This window comes from Symsagittifera roscoffensis, chromosome 4 (assembly GCF_963678635.1).
Source record: "Symsagittifera roscoffensis chromosome 4, txSymRosc1.1, whole genome shotgun sequence".
Taxonomy (NCBI): Eukaryota; Metazoa; Xenacoelomorpha; order Acoela; family Convolutidae; genus Symsagittifera; species Symsagittifera roscoffensis.
The window spans coordinates 51,487,130-51,507,033 of record NC_087065.1 but is presented as its reverse complement, the minus strand read 5'-3'; the positions used below and the strand labels follow the sequence as shown (position 1 = coordinate 51,507,033).

Here is a 19,904-nt window from a genome sequence, read left to right as displayed (position 1 = left end):
ACAAAACTGAAAAGCATCCCATGGAATCATTGATTCAAATTTTTTGGTCAATTTGCTTACTAACCATCAATTTTCAAATAATCGAATCAGTTGTATTTAACAATTTCAAATTATGTTGTCAATTAAACTGTGGGTTTTTATACAAAAATCGGCGCGAAGGCAAAATTTCTGATGAGAATTGGCTTGTTTATGTTTTAAATATTTTGCTTTCATTAGCAATTTTGATCCAATTTGCAAACTAAAAACCGGACTAAATGCAAAAACAAGACTGCTCGTATCAAAGCAAAACCCTCAATGTTCCGAATGCTCTTTAATTGGTCCTGAATAGCTTTTGGTAAACTAAAATTTGGCAAAACTTTATCTAATAATATGAAGTTTTGAGTGTTAATTTTTAAGTCGTGTATAGAATTTAAAAAAAAATCGATTAGTTTATTACCTCATTTCAATGCAGTGCGGGTTAATTTGCCATGAATAAAACATAAAACGAGCAGTTTAGACAGACTCGTGGCAGGATACTAATGGCGCGCACAACCAGTTGGGCCCATGCAAATAATAGTATCGATCAACCGAGGGAGCAAATAGTTTTATGAAAATGGTGTCAAAAAAACCACCCCGAGCGTTTTTACTCCTCTTTTTGTTCGAGAATTTCGGCTCCTTTTTTGAAACAAATTTTATCGGTCGTATAGTTTAGCAAAGAGCGGTCGTTTTTAGTAAAACACATGTGAGATGTATAGTACCACTTTTTGCAAAACTTTTTTTTCTGCGTTTTTCTGTTAGACGTTTCTGCTTTGACTGTTAACCTCACAATGTTCATCACAATTTTTATACGAACTTATTTTATTTGGCCCTAACAAAATTTTAAGTTTTTTATGTTCAAACCGTTTTTATGAAAATCTTAGATCAGCCCCTGACACGAATTTTGGTTTTTTGCAAATGACACGAAGTTTGATTTTTTTTGCACATTTTTGAGGCAAGCTCTTAAAGCAAAGCTTGAAAAATGGAATACTACAACAAACTACCTAAAAAAAATCGAGGAATTTGTTTTAAAACAGAATTTTGGTGTACATGGGATCCAATTTAAGTGTTTACTTTGCCAATTGCAAAAGAGTTAAGTTGAACTCTACCTTTAGGTAAAGTGCTTGCATCTAAATTTGTATAAAATTCTTTTAAACGTTATCATGTTTTCCCGAACAGAAAGCATAATATGTAGGTTTGGTCTACTCTGTGTTTAAAAAGAGCACGGAATTTATATTTGCCTGATTTAAAATTATAACCTATAAGTTTTGGGGCATTTTCTGTTATACGTCCCAGAGCTGCTCTTTTTTCAAACTGTTTTCACTGAACCATAACGCTCAAACCTGATTAGTTCAAATTAGTTTCAGTGAAAATTCCGGATATTCAAAAATTTGATAAAACGGGCCTGTAACAGAATAGACCCAAATTTTGTAAATCCTCATTTGTACTGAACTCTAGTCATATTTTATACTTTATATTTAATTTAAAGCATCATTCAATTATGAGTTCTGTTATAACAAAATAGGCATGAACACAGTTCAAAAGCAACCCCTTCCGTCCCGATCTGAGAATCTACTCGGTCTGGGGACATATCTTGGCGGTCTAAATGCAAACGGATTCGTATGTGGTTCTCGCCTCTCGTCAGGAATTGGAACAAAACTGGGCGAAGGCAGTGTTGTTGTTGTTAATTGTCTGGTTTCTTCATTGAGAATACGCCTGGAGTAAGAAATTTGAGCTCCGAAGTGCAAAATGATCATAAAATATAGCCTAAAATAAAATGAACCACAATTCATGACTATAAAGTTAGATGAATTGTCTATGTTTTGTAAATTGAGAAAGATCAACTTTTCTTTTTCACTATTTTGCCTTTTAAGCTTAAATTACGAACTTTGAAACTAGTTCAAATGAAGTATTTGATTGTCCTAAATTGTGGCTGAACATAAATAAGGATTGGCAATAAAATATCAACAAACGAAGAGTTCAAATTTCATCAAAATCGATCGAGATTTAAAGAAAAAACTAACGCTCGAGCTTTTTGAAGCTGATAATTATTTCAAAATTGAGCTGGTTTGTGTTGACAAAGTTTTTTAGGTCCTCGTTGGCAAATAATTTTTTACCTTAATGAATCCTGTTGAAGAGATTGCAGCCGCCCTTCTGATATAATCGGAGAATTTGAGATACTTTATACATGAAAAAGATTTACTGGAGCCATTTTTGTGCTATTTTTGGATGTTTGATAGATAATTTGAAGGTTTCAAAAAAAACTTGTTGGGGATTATATTTTGTGTAACATTATTGCGTTTCCACCCGTGATTTGTTTTTCAAACGCATCAGAATGCTATCGAAAAAAAAAGATTAAAACGATATTTTGCAAGAAATTTTTGCTATTCAGACTCAAATGTAGCAAACAGCGGCCAATTTAGTGGGAACTGTTTTTTTTTGGCGAACTGTAAATCATTTTAAAAAGGTATTGAAATAAAACTTTTTTCATGCTTTGAAGGGTACTAAAACATGAAAGTTTATTGGGTGAAGACTTTAGTTAAACCTCGATCAGATCAATCTGCGCTACTCGCACAGTGGCCGCCTATTCTGTTTTTTGAAAAACTTACAGGTTTGTTGCTGGCTGATTATCACACAAAAAAAACATTAAACCATTTTTTTAGTCAGATAAAGCTCAAGAACTTTTGGATTCTTTTTTAGTTTTTACCTTTCATTGAAGTATCAAAAATTTCAATGTCGAGTTAATTCAGCCTCGAAAAAAATTAGCTTGCATTTTTAATAGTAAAACAACAGTGAGTTGTATGAAAAAATAGCTCATCGATGTTTTTTTTTCAATATATATCTGTTTGCGGATGTTCGATAAAAGTATCGTCACTTAGAATATTTGCAAGATTTTTTTTGATATTATTTCACAGAAAACATGCAGGTGATTAGGTTTTAAGTTCTCTTCAAGAGATTTTCTTCGCGATATTTCTCACACCATATCAAAATGCCATCAAATTGAAGGTAAAAAACAAACTTTTGTCTGAAAATTTTGCTAGTCAGGCTCAAATTTAACAAAGAGCTGATAGTTCTTGTTTTCTTTTAACTTGTTTTAGAAAGTAATATAAAAAATCTAAAATTATTAGCTGAAGACTAAACCTCGAAAAATGATCAAAACAATCTGTGCTGCTTGCATATTGACCACCAAATTTTGTATTTAAAAGACTGTCAGGCTTGTTACTGGCTGATGATCACTCAAGAAAAATTATACAATTTTTTTTCTCAGAGAAACTTAAAGAATTTTGAATTTTTTGTAACTTTTATCTTTTATTGAAGTATCAAAAATTTCAAAAAAACTGTTCAAAAAGTTTTAAACGTAAACTTTTGCTGCTGTTTTGTCAGAATTACAATTAGTTTTCTAAAAAAGGTAGAAATCTTTAAATTTTAATCAAGATTGAAAATTGTCAATGATAGCTGTCAATACTAAAGATCATTTTTGCATATACTTAGTCTCCAAAGTATTTTTAAAAAATAACTTATGAAAGAGCTATTTGTTTTGCTTTTTTAAGACCATTTATCCACGGGGGAAAGGACCAACACAAGAGCTGTACAGCTCATCACGGCAAACCGCTGTTGTTCCCCATGTTTAAGAACTACATGCTTCTTTTGGATTTTTTGATGACGCTGTTTTTGTGCGTGGTTTTTTTTCTGACAAAAAACTATGACAATTATTGGGCGAGGGAATTTTTGCTTGACGTGAAGATCATAGGTTTTTCCGCTCATAGGAGGCGTTACCTAAACGCATGTTTGATTCAATACGTTTGAGTCCATTAAAATAAGAGCCAAACAAAAATTTTATAATAATTTTAGTCGGAAAAATATTATATACATGGAACCACGGGCAGCAAGTTTAAATGTAAGACTTTTTGGAACAAACTTCAATCAATAAATTTTTTATCTGGAAATAATTCGGAGCATGAATCAAACAGTTTATAATGCTATGAAATTTTTTAATTGTTTACAAAATACTAACAATTGTTGAAACAAAATTCGAATTTTTATCTTTTTTAACACTGAGTTTGAGAAATTTTTGTTGGGTTGTGATATAGACAAGAAAGAAAAGAGAAAAAGTGATTGCGGGACAAATTGAAAAAAGAACCATATCGTGTTGTTAGCGCACAGGTGGAAATTTCTTGTATCAAAAATTGTTTAATTTTGATTTACGGAAAGCAAGCTAATTAGGCTGTTTTATGTTTCTGGTTAAAATCATTTTCCTATAAAAAGCGTATGGTTAAAATCACTATTCATTTTGCTTTCCGAGTTTTTCAAATGTGACGCAGCTTTTGAGCGTGGTTTTTTTTCTATAAAAATTGAATCGTTAATAGGCGAAGGCAGTTGAGCTCCGATATGAAAAAAAATAACAAATAAGAAAAATAATTAAAATTGCAACTCATTTTTGTGAATTTATTTTATCGGTTCAATTTAATTTTGAAACATAAATTCACTGAAAACAAAATTGATTTTCAAAATTTGGTTCGTCAGATTTTAAACCACCTTGAAAATTTATCACCCGTCATTTGGTTTTCAAAAGCAAAATTGAAGAGTTACCATTGTTTTTTCAATGTACATTTTCTGCGGGTTTGTTTGATGAAGTTCTTGTCACTTTTAAATTTTGCAAAACTTTTCTCCAAAAATTCTAAGCTACGAATTTGCTGCTCTGACTGTTAATCTTGCATTGATCATCCTAATGTTCTTCTACAATTGCAAAAATTGTCAAATGAAGACTTTTTTGCAGTTCTCGAATTAGTTTTTTTTTCAAAATTTTTGTAAGTACTCCACATTTTCGATAAAATTCTAGATTAGCCGTTAAACGTTGATCTTCGGCTGGTTTTTTGCTCAATTTGTCCTACAAACTGTTGTTTTCAGGGAGCGATTACGTCACCAGCTACTGAAATATAAGTGAGGAAGCTTACGATACTTTCATAAACTTTGTTAATTCAAATAAGTCAGTCTCAAAAGTAATTTAAATTCAATTTTCTCATATTAGTGGTTTCTTTGCGTAATTTTTCACAAAAATTCCTTTCTTCTATTTTTTTTGTTTTTCTTTTTCTAGCAAACCAATTTTTTTTAATTTCTAACTTTTAGTGACACTCAAATCCAATAACTTTTGGTGAGAAATGATTATAAAAAAAACATGCTGCTTTCAAAGATAAAACTCGGCTCGAAGTGCCACTTGAGAGCCGACTCAGATTTGACACGAAGGGACTCCGACGATGCGCAAAATGATTTATATCTGAGTCGGGTTTGTAATGATTCCATCATTTGGCGTGAACATCATGGGCCATTGAATAAGAAGGATGCTTTTTGTATATGCGTCTTTGACTCAATACGCTTGAATCGCTTAAAATAATAACCAAAAAGCGAAATTTCTAGAATAGTTTTATTCGGAATGTTAATATGCATGGGACAACGGGCAGCAAGTTTATGTGTATAACAATTTGAAACAAACTTCGATCAATAAATTTTTATCTGGAAATAGTTCTGAACATGAATCAAACATTCATATTTTGATCTTTTTAATCACCAAATTTGAGAAACTTTTGCTTAGTTCTGAAACAGAAAAGTAAGAAAATAGAAAAAAGTAAAAGCGGCGCAAATTGGAAAGAGCCATTTCGTGTTGGTTACACATAGGTGGATATTTATCGCTCACAAATTATTTCATTTTGGTTTAAAGCAAGCTAATTGGGCTAATTTAGTTTTTTTTGTTTGGTAAAAATCAATTGTGTTTTAAACGGAGACAGTCGATTCTGATTTAGAAAAAAACTTTTTGCTTAAAAAATCCAACTCGCTTATAACTCTGCATTTTTTGAGTCAAACTTTACTCTATAGACGTTAAAAGCAGTGGGAGCTTTCAAGGCATTACCCTGATACGAGCAATTTTGTTTAATTAAACGTATCTTCCAGTCTTTATCTAGTTTTTACGTGAAGAAACATTAAAAAACTAGATGAAGAAAAATGAAAAGAAATATTAAAAGTAAATTTCAAGTCAATAGAAGTTATAAACAGTGACACTGGCAGTAATGATTTGTGCATATTCCATCAGCGACACAGTTTGGGTTAGTCCGCAGCACAAAATCTGGCATTGACTTCTCACAAATGATGTCACAATTCGTCTGAAAGTCACATGATAGAAGTCGTCCCGAACTGCCGCGTGAAAGCCGGCTCGGGCTAGGCACGAATGGACTCCGACGCCGCGCAAAAGGATTCGTATTCGGGTCGGGATTGTAATGATCCCATTTGACGTGAATGCCATGAGCTATTGCACTAAGAGGAGGCTCTTCGTTGAAGCGTATTTGACCTAATACATTTGAATTGCTCAAAATAAACGCCAAACATATCAAAAACTCTATAAAACTTTTAGTCGGAGAGTTCATATTTATGGGGAAACGGGCAACGAGTTTGAAGAAAATAACAGCTTGGAACAAACTTCGAACAATATACGTTTTCATCTGAAATTAATTTAGAGTTCGAACCAAATAATTCATGATGTTATCAAAATGGCAGATAATCACAAAATGCAAACAATGGTTCAAGTTGAGGTCATAATTTGATTTCGTTTTTAGTTCGCTCACCGAAGTTGAGAAGGTTTTGCTGTGTTCTAGTTATTTTACAGCAACTTTACTGCAAGCTAATTTAGATTCTTTAAAGCCGCGTGTTTGAAATTTAGGAACGATACATATCATAGTTTAACTTGCTTTGTCGTGGTTGGGAACGCTAAAAATTCTTAAAATATTATCAATGCCGAGAAATGACCCAATGAAATTATAATCATCAAACCGTCTGATCTCTTAAAATTTTTGACCATTTAAGAGCTTGAAACGAATATGTAGTGAATTGAGTTACGCCAAAAAAGCTAAGGTTATAATCAATAGCTGATATAGGGAGGAGAACGCCCATCTTTGAGGGATTCGGCCCCCTGAACAAACAACAAAGGATCCCATTTTGATACTATTTAATGACATATCCTTTTTACCGACCAACTCTAAAACTTACAAAGAAGTGCAATAAAACATCACTTAAAGATCTGCCTCTAGTTATGTTCTATACGTTAATTAATATTAAACGTATTTAACTAGTCAATCAACTAATGATTCAGAAACAAATTCTTTTTGTTCCGACCATTGAAAACGTAGAGGAATTTTGGATTCGGGTGCTTAAGTTAACTCTTTTCTAAAATTTTGCCTAAGAAGCGCTAAATAGTTTTCGTTTGAGTAAAATCAATTTTTCTAAGCTTACATTTTCAGATAACGAACGCTACTCGATCGCTTTACTCGCTCGAAACTAGATTGAAACTCAAACATTTCAAACAGGTTTTTCTCGACACCGGGAGAGTTTTTTGAATGTTTTAAAGTTCGTTCGAAAACGGCTGAAAATGTATCAATATGATATCTCACTTAACCCATTTTGAAAATTATTTGTGGTACCTGATTTCATGTGGAAAACAAAAAAAACTACAACACACCCGAATTGAAAGTTTCTCCTAGTTTTCAATGGTCGGATCAAAATGGTTGTTTTAGTTTTTGATGAAAACCAGGCTCCCAAAAACATGAAAATGAGTTATTTTTTTAAACATAAATCTGTTATAAGGTATCAGTTTATTGCTGCTTTCAGACGGAGTTCATACGTGATTGCAACGAAACTCTACTGGGGCGGAAAGTGAGAAGAAGAACTTACTTTCAAATAATTTGTTTCTTGAAACCAAATACATAGTTATAGGAAATTTCAGATCAATAACTGAATGCGGCCTGTCCAGAAAACACATCATTGAAGGTCACAAAGATTTTGAAAAATTTCGGAAAGAAAAAATTGTTTTAAATGTTTTTGAGTTTTTGATTTTGGTTTTATTTTCAAGGTCTCGAAGCTTCCTTGTCAAGGCTTCAGCTGGATTACGTGGACATTGTTTATGCCAATAAATCAGACGTGAACACGCCTATGGAAGGTAAAGACATCGATGTTTTCAAATCATTCATTTTTTAAAGAGAAAATGATTTTTTTTTGCGGACTGAGAAGCTGTTTGTTTTCAAAAATACTGGACAAATAATAACCACAGCTATCATTGCAAAATTATCGAAAAACAATATTTTTCAGTTAATTATTACGAAAATTTTACGGGAGTTTTTCTTGAAAAGCAATTATAACACGCCTTAAAAGCATACTGACCAAACATTTGTAATATAAGGAGGAGAAAATTTTCATCATCGGAAAAAAAGTCTCAATGGGATCCATTTTTTTGCTAAATCTGAGTTATTTTTGAAGTACTTAAATTTGCTTAATAAAGCAGAAAAAAACAGTGCTCTTGTTCGGGGCTCTCTATATAACCAAGTTCTTAAATTCGACTTTAAACTATTTTTTGTATCTCGCTTTCACTTTTTGTGTTTTCTTCAAATTGTGAAATAGCAACTGTTAAGATCTTGTTTTTTTATAAAATATACACTCAAATCCGCAAGATCAATCCTCACCATCGATGATCACCGAAAAATAAGGTCTCAAGAAAACTCAAATAATTGCGGTCATTTTATGTGGCAGGCTAACTTGCTTCTCAATAGCCTTTTCAGCTTCGAAATAATCACTAGGCGTAGCAAATTTTTTCCAAAAATAGTAATTCTGCGAATATGATCTATTAAAGGCTTGTTCTGAAAGTAAAAAAGATTGGTTCTAAAAATTTATGATCTACAAAACTTTGCTGAATATATGATACAAAAATGTTTGTTGTAAAAAGAATTGTTAAAAGACCCTTTTGTTCTCAGATATTTTTTTCTAAAACCCTTTTTCTCGTAACTTTAAATTTTTTTCTTGTTTTTTTTCCGGATAAATGGAAATAAACAAATCATATAATTTGCTGCAATTTAATTTTGAAATCTTCCAATGCTTACAGATTAATGTTAAAACATATCAATATGGTAGCTGGTGCAAAACATCTTTTCTTATAATTGTGTTTTTATCTCAATTATTTTAATTTAGGTTGACAATGTTATGAACATTTGATTTTTTCCCGTCAATTTTAACTTACAACGCAATCGACAAAAATGCATTGAAATAAAATGCTGTAGTTCAAAAATTCGAAAATCCGACCCTTTAAACTACCTCGATCGAAATCAGAATGAGTTTTGCGCGTTGATTTTTTCGCGTCCATGCGTTATTAAGTGAATTTTCAGAAGAAAATGATTTACAATATTAATGGTTTTTACAAATATCTCTTGATTCGTAAAGAACTGTAAAGAACGATTTTTCTTTTCGAACGGTTCATTTTTGGAAAAGTTTACAAAAAATTACCGAGGTTGCCAAACCTTTGTAATCGGATTTCCCAAATACTCCTGACCAAAATCAGAACGTTAATGTTAGATCAAATTATCAGTCTTGGAACATTCAGATTTACTGATATTTATTTTAACAAGATTTAGTGGAAAATAACTTAAATTTAGCTTGAACGGTTTTAATCTTTTTAAGCTCAAATTGAAACAGAAAAGTTTATGATTTTTTTTCAATGATTTTATTTCAACTCAATTCAAAAATTATAATTCAACTTTTTTCCTTTCACTTTGTGATCCGACAGTAATAGCAGCTTTTGTTTTACAAAGGCTATGTGATAAACAGTATAAAAGCAATTGGTAGTTAGGTTAAACGAAAAGCTGTGCCCAAATAAATCTAGATTTTTGCTACTTTACCACAAAGCACCTTTTGTCAATTTGTCGTCTTCAACTAACTACTTTTTTATTTGCGCATTATTGTTCCGACTTTCGATACGAAAGTAACGGAATATTTGTGCTCGGGGTGGGTTTTTTTTTCTTCAGACAAATTTCGACTTTTTAACTAGCCTTTTTTGACGGAATTTTTTTATATCATTCAAAAGGTATTGTTGCCCTGAGCTCAAATTTGAAAAAATATTTCACCTGTGATCATTCTTCGTAAAGTTCTGGGGGTTTAACGATTGCCATTTTGGCCAATTTGGGACAATTAACGCGGGATATATTTCGCGCTATTAACGCGTAAGCAGAGAGTTAATCCGTCTTAAAATTGTTCCAAATTGGTTGAAAGAAGTTTATTTGCCATAATTGATTTGTTACAAGGAATGAAATCTTTCCTTTTCTACTTTATATGGCATGAGGGGGGATGCTTTTCATAAAAAAAATTAAATTTTAGAAATTTTTTTTTGTTTTATTTTAATATAATTAATTTTTTAATGTTATTAATGCTCCATAAAACCCTTAAAAGGCAGTCGGAACATTCAGGGCTTTGCCCTGATACGAGTAGTCTTGTTATGGTTCAGTCGCTGTTTTCGGTATCTGCCTTTGAGAGTAGATTTAACAGTTTTTCAATGCATTGCGAAATAGGCATTAGTAAAGAGTGTGGTCAAAAAACAGATGTACCATAAAGTAGAGAAGTTCTAAACGAATCTCAAGCGAGTGTCATAAGCTAGAAAAGTCGTAAGTCACAGACGATCGAGATAAGAAAACAAATGTACGAAATGTTTTTTATTCTAATTGGCTTACAACATGTCGACTTTATGCCATGTCCGTTTTGTGACGTTAACCAAACAGTAATTATGGCCTTATTGGCCCAAATAGTTACCTACAATAGCGAAAAAAGTTTGAATTACTTTCCTAAGCGAAAACCATTCGCCCATTCAGTTATGATTGTCAAAGCTGAAGTTATGATTTATCAACCCTATTGTTACTAGTTTACTCGTTTGGTCCCGTGCCAAAACTAGTTAAGATGATTGGTCCCGCCTATATTCTAAAAGGAAAAGCCAGCACACGCTTCGAACCTATCCCGCGGGGTCGGTAATCGAATTCGTACGCGCTATGTTATCTAGGCCCGTTTCGGCAGCAACAAAGAGAAATTAGGATGCTAATTTTTAGAATTAACCGCCTCCTGTACCTTTGTTTTTATTAGGGACCACAGCATTTTTGTGGGATCAAGCAAGTAAACTAGTACCTACCCGTTTTAGAAAATTACGATGTACGCCCTATGTTATTTTTCTGCGTTTACATGGATATAACTATTACTAAAATGAGCAAACATTTTTTAAGGGTGGGCTGACGAGACTGATGTTGTCCGCTCGGTGTTTTACTCAATCATTGAACTTGTACTGATATGAGATTGAAATGTGAATTTAGTGGCGTGCGCAGAAACTTTTCTAGGGGGATGGTTTTTTTCCCGAGCCCTCCGAAAATACTATAAGGACCCTATTTTAATGAAACTTCCTGCGCCGCAGTGAATAATACAATTTAAGATGATTTCAATTATTTCTAAAGTTGATAAATTCGTCGACTAGTGTGAAAAAGATTCTATTTTTTTCTTAAATTTTTGTTTTTTCTTGAAACCGAATTGGTGTTTAAAACATATCATGAAAACTTAAAAAGTCGTGTCACCTTCTCGCTCGTCTGAACACAAAAAAAAGCCAGCAAACAAAACTTTCATTGAAATTCTTTCAAATTTGTTGTAAAGTCTCCGCGGTAGGTTGAAACAAGTTCTTCCAAATGAGTCAGTAACCTAAAATAATGTACTACTCGAAGGCCTATCGTCTGGTGTGCTAACTGGTCCGCACTCATAAGGTAGTATATGTTGTATGTAGAGATAGTACGTGGGTTCTCGTGGCTGATAGAGCGAGGGAGGGCCTTCTACTGGGGAACATGCAAGTGGAGTGGGAGTGAGATCATGGAGGCATTCTGTGTTGCCAGACAGTTCAACCTCGTGCCCCCTTTGTGCGACCAGCTGGAATACCACATGTTCCACAGACACGCCACAGAGACACAAATGCCAGAGTTATACCACAAGATAGGCAAGAGACAGTTTAAACATTGTAGCTCCCCCAGCCTTGTAGGAAAAAAAATAATTGACCCTCGGCATTGTTATTTTAGTTTCATGGGAACCGATAATGCAAAAGATCAGACAAGCGTTAATAATGAGCTGTTTTTTGCATATGACTTAAAAATGCCGGATGACTTAAGTTAAAGATGACTTGAGTTTCAAATCCAGGATTTACGCGAAGTTTCACACAGCTTCGCGTAAATCCTGGATGCCCATAATCTGAAGTGTGTGTCTGACCAAACAAATCATAATCATTTATAGGCAGGGGTCCAAAATTTTTCCAAAATGGGAGAGGAGAGGTTTTTAAAAAAAAATCAAAATTCATAATTGACACAGGCAAGTTTTGAAACAGTTGGCCAAAACACCGTTTTTGGTTAGATTTTCTAAAATGTTTGGACCAAAAAGGCTTGTTCGGCGGTTATTTGAGTGTTTAGTTTTTTTATTTTAATTCTGTTTTTGATATAAGCAAACTGTAGTCAAACGTGCCTAATTTACTATTACTACCAAATGTGCCTAAATTTTAGGCTTTTGTTCAGATCCTCTCATCACATCTTGAACAAAAATCAACACGGTTTTTAAAAAATTCTGTTTTTTTTTAAATTTCTGAGCTACAAGCACAGCAACCTTGTTAGTAATTCAATTGTTGTAAAAGAAAATCAATTTGTTCGCACTTAGTTAATTAACCCGCAAGCCATTTTTTGACGGTCGGACTAGATAAAGTTTGTTTTTAACACAATCGTGACATGCTTGTTGCTCTTACGAGAATTAACAGAAGGCTCTTACCACAATTTTTCGACCTACTTTTTTGTTGTTTTCAATTAGTTTGTGAGTTGTTGGTGTATTTTTTTTCTGCGCTGTGGGGGGATCAGAAACTAGAAGTAAGCTTGGAACACTGATAACGGTTTTTATTGACAACAATCACTTTTGCTGCACAAAATTCAAAACACAGTTTCAGATTTTTTTTTTTACAACAAAAACAATGCCATTTTTATAGCTAGTTTTCTATAGTCAACGTTTTTGTTTTTTGTAGCTTAGTTAACAGCAGGGGCGGATTTAGGGGGGGGGGGCGGGGGGGCGGACGCCCCCCCCCCCCTCAGGGATTCGACCCCCTGCCGACCCAAAGGGTCCCCCCTTTGATACTTTTTCAGAAATCCATTTTTGGCCGACCGACCCTTAAATTTTTCTAAAGGCGCCTTCGGCGCCAATATATACTAACTTTGAGGGTGAGCGCGCGCCAAAAAAACGCGATTTTTTTGTCAAAATTTTTCAAAAAGTGCCCAAAAACGGCTTTTTTGACTGTTTTTTCAAAAATTTGCCTGCGGCGCAGAAAATTTTGCCTAAATAGGGGCAAAACAGTACTTTGGTAGAAATGGTAGAGCTCAAAAAATCAATTTGGTCGACCTAAAAAAAAAAAAAAGGTCGTCAAAATTAATTTTGGAAAATTTTTTGAAAATCCGCCCCCCCCTCGAGAAAATCCTAGATCCGCCCCTGGTTAACAGCGTTTTAGTTAATATCAACAAAAGCTATTTGCTGGCTTTGTTTGCTTGAATTGGACTGAAAAGCAAAATTTCCACCGGATTTTCTCGACACTCAGAAAGAAAACATGTTTGTAATTTCATTCAAAGCAATCAAATTGTGACTGAAGAGGCTAGCTATATCACTAGAAAAAATTTGACAATTTTTCGCGATTATCGATTGTAACCGGAAAATACAAAGTTGCTTATCTCTTGTGGTCAAAACGAAAATTGCCCAACAAAAAGAATGGTATGGTAAAGAGCCCATAGCTAAAAAATGTTCCCACCACTTTACATTTTGAAAATCTGGGCTCTGCTGTAATCATAAGTAAAACCTTGTCAATTTCACTGTCTGTGTAGCACGTGCCATAAAGGCCTGAAAAAGAGGAAAATTTTTTGCTGTTTTAATTGGATGAAGACAAGAATGCCAGCCGAGTGGGTTGCCCCATTATAACCTTACAACCCTGAAAAAACAAAAATTACCCCCTCAGCTTACTAAATTTTTGTATAAAAGGGCTATAGTTTGCTGTAGGGTTTTTATGGGGTAGTGCATAAAGGGCCCCTGCAAGCGTTTTTTTTCTAAGAAGCGGTCGAGTCAATGTGACGATATGACAAACGCAGTCTTTAGAAAATTTCATGTTTGAATCAAAAAGGATATGCTTCTTTAAAACCCGTCTTTTTGACAATTTTCGGTCATTGCCACTATTGCACTTACTTAGTTTTGCTGTTTCAAGCCTTTTAATTCCGACTTTTGAAAAAAAAAAACAGAACAATTATGCTCGGAGCGTCTTTTTATTCAGTCAATTTTTGGCGGTCGAATTAAAAGTTTTTAATAAAAATTTAATAACACTTTGAAGCTATTGACTCTTTTAAATCAAATAAAAAATTATATTTTACATCCAATCATTTTTTGTAAATTTCTGGGAGTTTAAAAATTGCCAGTTTTGCCATGTACTATTTTGAGCTTCAGTTTTTGAAACCTTTTTCATCGTTGCCATGGTGAACAAGGTAATTGTTCTGAGCATACAGAGCAGATTCAAATTATCCGAGCGAAACGAACAACATAGGAAACTTTAACGCGTTTTCCTCAAAATGGGTCGATTATACACAAAAAAAAGAAGGAACAAAAACTGTATCGAATTTCACCAGAATTGTTATTGTGCAATTTTTTTCTGCTAATTTGAAACCAAAATTGTATCTACAAAAATGGGCATTTGGTTTCTAATTGAAAGTGACGCCAAAAATGACTAAGTTAATTGATAAGAAAACTATATCAAATGAAACCTCTAACAAAGTCCAACACAGTAAAATCTCCAGAAGTTTGAGGGGTAAAATCTACAAAAGTTTGTGCAAAACATTCAAAATTTTTTAATAAGCAAAACTTTTAGTTTGATATTATGAAAAAATGTGTATATATTATCTTACGCAGGTTTTTAGAGATTTTCAAAAATCTGTGAAATCTTCAAAATATCCAACAATAATAATCTCAAAATTTTTGCTTACTAACAAATTTTGAATGTTTTGCGCAAATTTTATTTCCCTAAAATTTTGTTGGGCTGTGTACGAGGCTTCATTTGATAAAATTATCAATTACCGCAGTAGTTTTAGCGTAATATGCTATAAATCAAGAAAAGCCAAACGATTCGTTTTTGGGTATAATTATAGTTTTAAATTTGGCAAAATTAATTCCACTATGATACTTCTGGTAATTTTCTGCACAACTTTCATTCCGTTCACATTTGCTATCTCGACCTAATTTGGGAAAAACGCGTTCAAGGTTTCCCATGTGATTTTTTTTGTCCGGACAATTTAAATCAGCACTGTATTTGCTGCTCATCATGCCTTATTGCGAAAAATCACGAAAAGTAGCATGATATCATGCAAATTTTCTATTTCTAATTTTTGCATAATTTCATGCTTAATTCCGCAATTTTTCGCTATAAAGAATGACAAGCAAAGGTGATTAGAACAAATCTATACATTTGGACTACCCCAAATTTTTTTTTTTGAAAACGAGTAAATATTATCAAAGTTTTGTATTTGTCTGACTTTTGGGGAAAAGATGGGAGTGCATTTTCTTTATCTTCCCAAATTATTACAACTCATTTATTGGTGTTTTAGGAGTAGGATCAATAACTCGGTCTCCCTTATGCGGCGGGGTTCTAACCAACAAATACAAGAACGGCTTAGTTCCTTATGGATCTAGGAGTGGCCTGAAAGGGTTCTCCCAACTGAAAAACAAAGTTGTTCATTCCCCTCTAGAAGATGGTATCCAGCAATCCAAACTGGACGAACTTCAGTCACTTGCAGATAGAATTGGATGCACTTTAGCGCAGCTGGCTATCGGTTTGTTGCGTTCAGTTTAATACACATGAACAAACACTAACCCACAATATCCGGGTCAAGGTCGTGGTTTTTTGTTCAGACTTTGATGGACCTTGTTAATTTAGATTGGGATCAAAGTCCCAAATAAAGTGTGAACATAGCCTGAACATAGTTCCAACTGCCTTGATCAATATTATTGTTTCGATTTCGAAAAAAAAAGCAGAATGACTGTTCTCGGGTTTTTTTTTCCTCAGACAACCTCTACTTTTTAAGTAACAGTTCTTGATGGAACTTGTTGACGGTTTGACGGAACTTCTTGACGGAACTCTGGTTATTAAAAACTTTGATATCTTGAAGTACAAAATTCAAAGAAATTTTACGTGCGATCTTGTTTTTTGTAAAGGAAATTTGAAAAAGCACATTCGGAAGCACCTGCGAAAGAGGCTCATTAATTGTTTCTCGTTTTGAACCAAATTGAACCAAATATTTTATTACTTCTTGAGAAACATTAGTTTGTACTTGACATTCAGGGTTTTGTATTGTCCTTGATTTTCAGGGTTTTGACTTCCGAGGAAACGATGGAATTTTTCTGCTCGGTGAAGCGCGGTACCTTCAAACAATATTTCAGCCTTCATTAAACCCTTTTTGATAGAATGTTTTTTTTTATTTAAAAGATGTTCTCAGCTCAAGAAAATAATTCAACTAAAAAATTCTGGTGGTTAACAGAGAGCCAATATAGCCAAATTGGTATCAAAATTGCGCGCAAAATTCCCTTTTCTCTATTAACTTGTGCCGTACTGTAGGAGGCCAAATAAGTCTAGCTCAGAAAGCAATTCAAAATGAATTAGGGAGGCTAGTTGTTTTAACTACTGCAATAACGAATGCAAAATGGAGCTTGTACATAGCATTATCTAATTAGATTTGTGTAAGATTATTTGTTTTTGACTGAAACTGTTTCAAGATAGTTTGATTTTTCCTAAAAAAAAATTGGTTAGCACATCAAAGCAGCCAAAAACTCCAATTTTTAATCACAAAAGAGAAAATTTGTTTCAATTTTTGAGGGAGACAGAAAAACTATGAATAAATATGTCAAGAGGATTGATAACCAAAGCCAATGATAGAACTTTTTTGCTCTGGTTTTGGGCAAAAATGACGGAATATTTGCGCTCAGTGAGCTTTTTTAAGCAAACCAAAATTTTTAATTAAATTTTTATGGCAGTTTTGTAATTTAATCTGAGAATTGATGATGTGCTGAGCGGAAAACTAACAAAAAGTTATCCACAATCTTTTATTGAGATGATACTTAGATTTGAAAATTGTCAGTTTAGGGCAATTGAAAGCGTGCAAATTTTCCACTTTTTTCTTAATGTGGAAAAATTTATCAAAATTGAATCAAGGCAAATCAACAGACGCAAATAAATTTGTTGTATTTAAAATTGCTTGCTGGGGTAAATTTTCAAACATTTTTTTTCATTTGATTGCAAAAAACTACTTTCAAGCTATTAAAGGGCTGTTGGAACATTCAGGGCTTTGTCCTAATATCAGCAGTCTTCTTGTTATTAAAAAAGCTCGAACTTGACCGGCGCTTGTTTATCAACTTCAAAGTTTAACAAGACTGCTCGTATCAAGGCGAAGCCCTGAAAATTCCGACTGCGTTTTGAGGTTTATGAAGCAGTAATAACAAGAAAAATTAAATGTATAAAATTAAAATTATAGTAATAAAATAAAATATAATAAAATTTTTAATAAAAATCATCCCCCACACTCCATATAAAGTACAAAAGGATAAATTTCGCTCATTGTAACAAATCAATTATGGCAGATAAGCTTCTTTCAACCACCAACATGGAACGATTTCTAAGACGGATTAAATCTACGCTTACGCGTTAATAGCACGAAATATATCGCGCGTTAATTGGCCCAAATTGGCCAAAATGACAATCTTTAAACCCGTATAACTTTACGAAAAATGGTCACAGGTGAAAAATCTTGTCAAATTTAAGCTCAGGACAACAATAGTTTTCAAATTCTGTCAGAAATGGCTAGTTGAAAAGTCGAAATTTGTCTGAAGAAAAAAAAACCCAGCCCGTGCACAAATATTCCGTTACTTTCGTATCGAAAGTCGGAACAAAAAATTGATAAGTATTTCAGAAGGGAATTCAAAAAAAGCTTTAAAATTGTCTTATTGCTATCTTAATTGAATTTGCCTGCCTGTCCTAAGCAACTCCACATCACAGAAAAAAATAGCTGTGTAAGCAAGGCTTGACTTCACAGTTTTTTTTTGTTTTTGCTGCTGTTACGCAAATTTTTTTCATCTTTAGAGAGTATGAGAATTCTGTTAGTTGCAGGTCCTTCAAAACCCATACTCATTGCGTGATAATGCTTTCAGCCTGGAACAATATCAAAAACAGCATTCGGGACCAGTTGAATTTTTTCCATAGTTTTATTTGATTCCTGGTTGCTTTTTTCTTCCATTAACAAACTAAAATTTCTTCAAGCTGTTATTATCTACGGTACTCAGATGTTTTATCCATAAAAAGTTTACATTTTGTCCAATTAAGATGATTTATTTACAAGTGACAGGACCATCATCCGAGCTGTAGAGCTGCTCACATAGAACCTCTGTGGTGCCCCTCGTTAAGATATTCATGTACTTTTTTCAAATTTTCTGGGCTGGGTAATGTTGCCTCCCCCTGAAGAAACCAGCACTGATCATGGTGGTCCTCGAACATTCCACCTTCAAATTGAGAGGCGGAGACGTAACCACTTCACCACCGCTCCACTAGGGAAAAAAAAGAAGACAAAAAAATTAATGCGGTATATTGAATGAGATTTGTTCAGATCAAACCGGCTTTTATTCATTTTCAGGCTGGTGCCTGAAAAATGAAGGTATCAGTTGTGTTCTTCTGGGGGCATCTACAGTGGACCAGCTGACAGAAGGCATAGCCAGTCTCAAGGTCACGTTTCAATTACGTAATTCATGTTCAGCTCCCTATCCCCCCATTTTAAAAAATGTTCAACGATTATTAGATAGATCGCGATGGAAAATTTTGGAAAATTTCGAGAAAAAATTGCGTTTTTTCGGCGTGCACACCCTCTCAAAATTAGTATAGGTTGACGCCGAAGGCGCCTTAGAAAAATTTTGAGGTCAGTCAGCCAAAAATGGATATCTCCAAATAGTACGAAGGGGGTACCCTTTGGGTCGGCAGGGGTCCGCTACTGTGTAGGTCCCATAAATCCGCTACTGTGTAGGTCACTTCTCTGCTGACGCCGAATGTCCTGAACGAGATCGAGATCCTCCTCGGAAACAGGCCGAAAGAGTCACGCCTCTTCGAGCAATATTTATATATGTACACAAACAATGGCCCTCTATCTTAACTTCTCAAGTTATCAATTTATCAATTTTTGAATTCAAAATGATCAAACACGTCTTTTAAGTCAGGAAGAAACAGCATAAAGCTTTCAAACTGTTTTTAAATAAAACCTATTTTGCTCGCATCACTGTCAAGCTGCAAATGTTTTGATCGTATGCTTTAACCTGTATAAACTGGTTTATTGGTGGGAAAAATTTGGCAATTTTGTTTTTGTTTTGAAAATCTCCCTACACCCAATGTCAACAACCAAAAATATATATATTTTACTTCTTCTGCCGCAAAACTTGGGCAATTTACCCAGGCCATGTCATTCTGATTTAATTCTGGTAACTTTATTTTGAGCTATTTCGTAATGATAGCCAATACGGAAATTAAGCCAGTATTATTTATTCTGCTTGAAAAAAAAGAATGGTCTTAACAGCGATAAATTATGAAAATCACTTTTGCTGAATTTGTTTGTTTAATTTTAGGTTAACTAAATATGCAATTCCATCAAAACCTTTACTAGCCTTTCTGAAAAAACATATATTAACCAAAAACATTCCTTTCTTGCTTTCGAAAATTAGTTAGAAGACTGTTGATCTAACTTTATATCCAGAGAACCTAAATGTGCAAAAACTGATATCAATTGAAGAATTTTACAACTGAAAAATTTGTGGTATCTTAAAATTTTTAAAAACGTCTTTAATTTGTTGCTCCTAGTTTGACCTCCGCAGACCAAAAATGCTTATACAAAATGCAATTCAAACACAAAATTCTCCCAAAAAAATCTGCATATTCCCCCTAAAATTTATTTCATCTCTTTGACACAAAAAAGTTCTGT

General features: G+C 33.6%; 1 protein-coding gene across 1 annotated transcript in view; it reads left to right on the top strand.

Moving 5' to 3' along the window:
- The window catches only part of LOC134844934 (voltage-gated potassium channel subunit beta-2-like), a 30,835-nt gene extending 11,750 nt beyond the window's left edge, over nt 1-19,085 (top strand). Inside the window, exons 6-12 of the mRNA XM_063861760.1 lie at nt 7,669-7,713; nt 7,784-7,827; nt 7,910-7,996; nt 11,633-11,839; nt 15,504-15,728; nt 18,576-18,664; nt 18,960-19,085. Coding sequence (XP_063717830.1) covers nt 7,669-7,713; nt 7,784-7,827; nt 7,910-7,996; nt 11,633-11,839; nt 15,504-15,728; nt 18,576-18,664; nt 18,960-19,085 — 823 coding nt within the window. The remainder of the gene's footprint in view (nt 1-7,668; nt 7,714-7,783; nt 7,828-7,909; nt 7,997-11,632; nt 11,840-15,503; nt 15,729-18,575; nt 18,665-18,959) is intronic.
- Nucleotides 19,086-19,904: the final 819 nt, after the last annotated feature.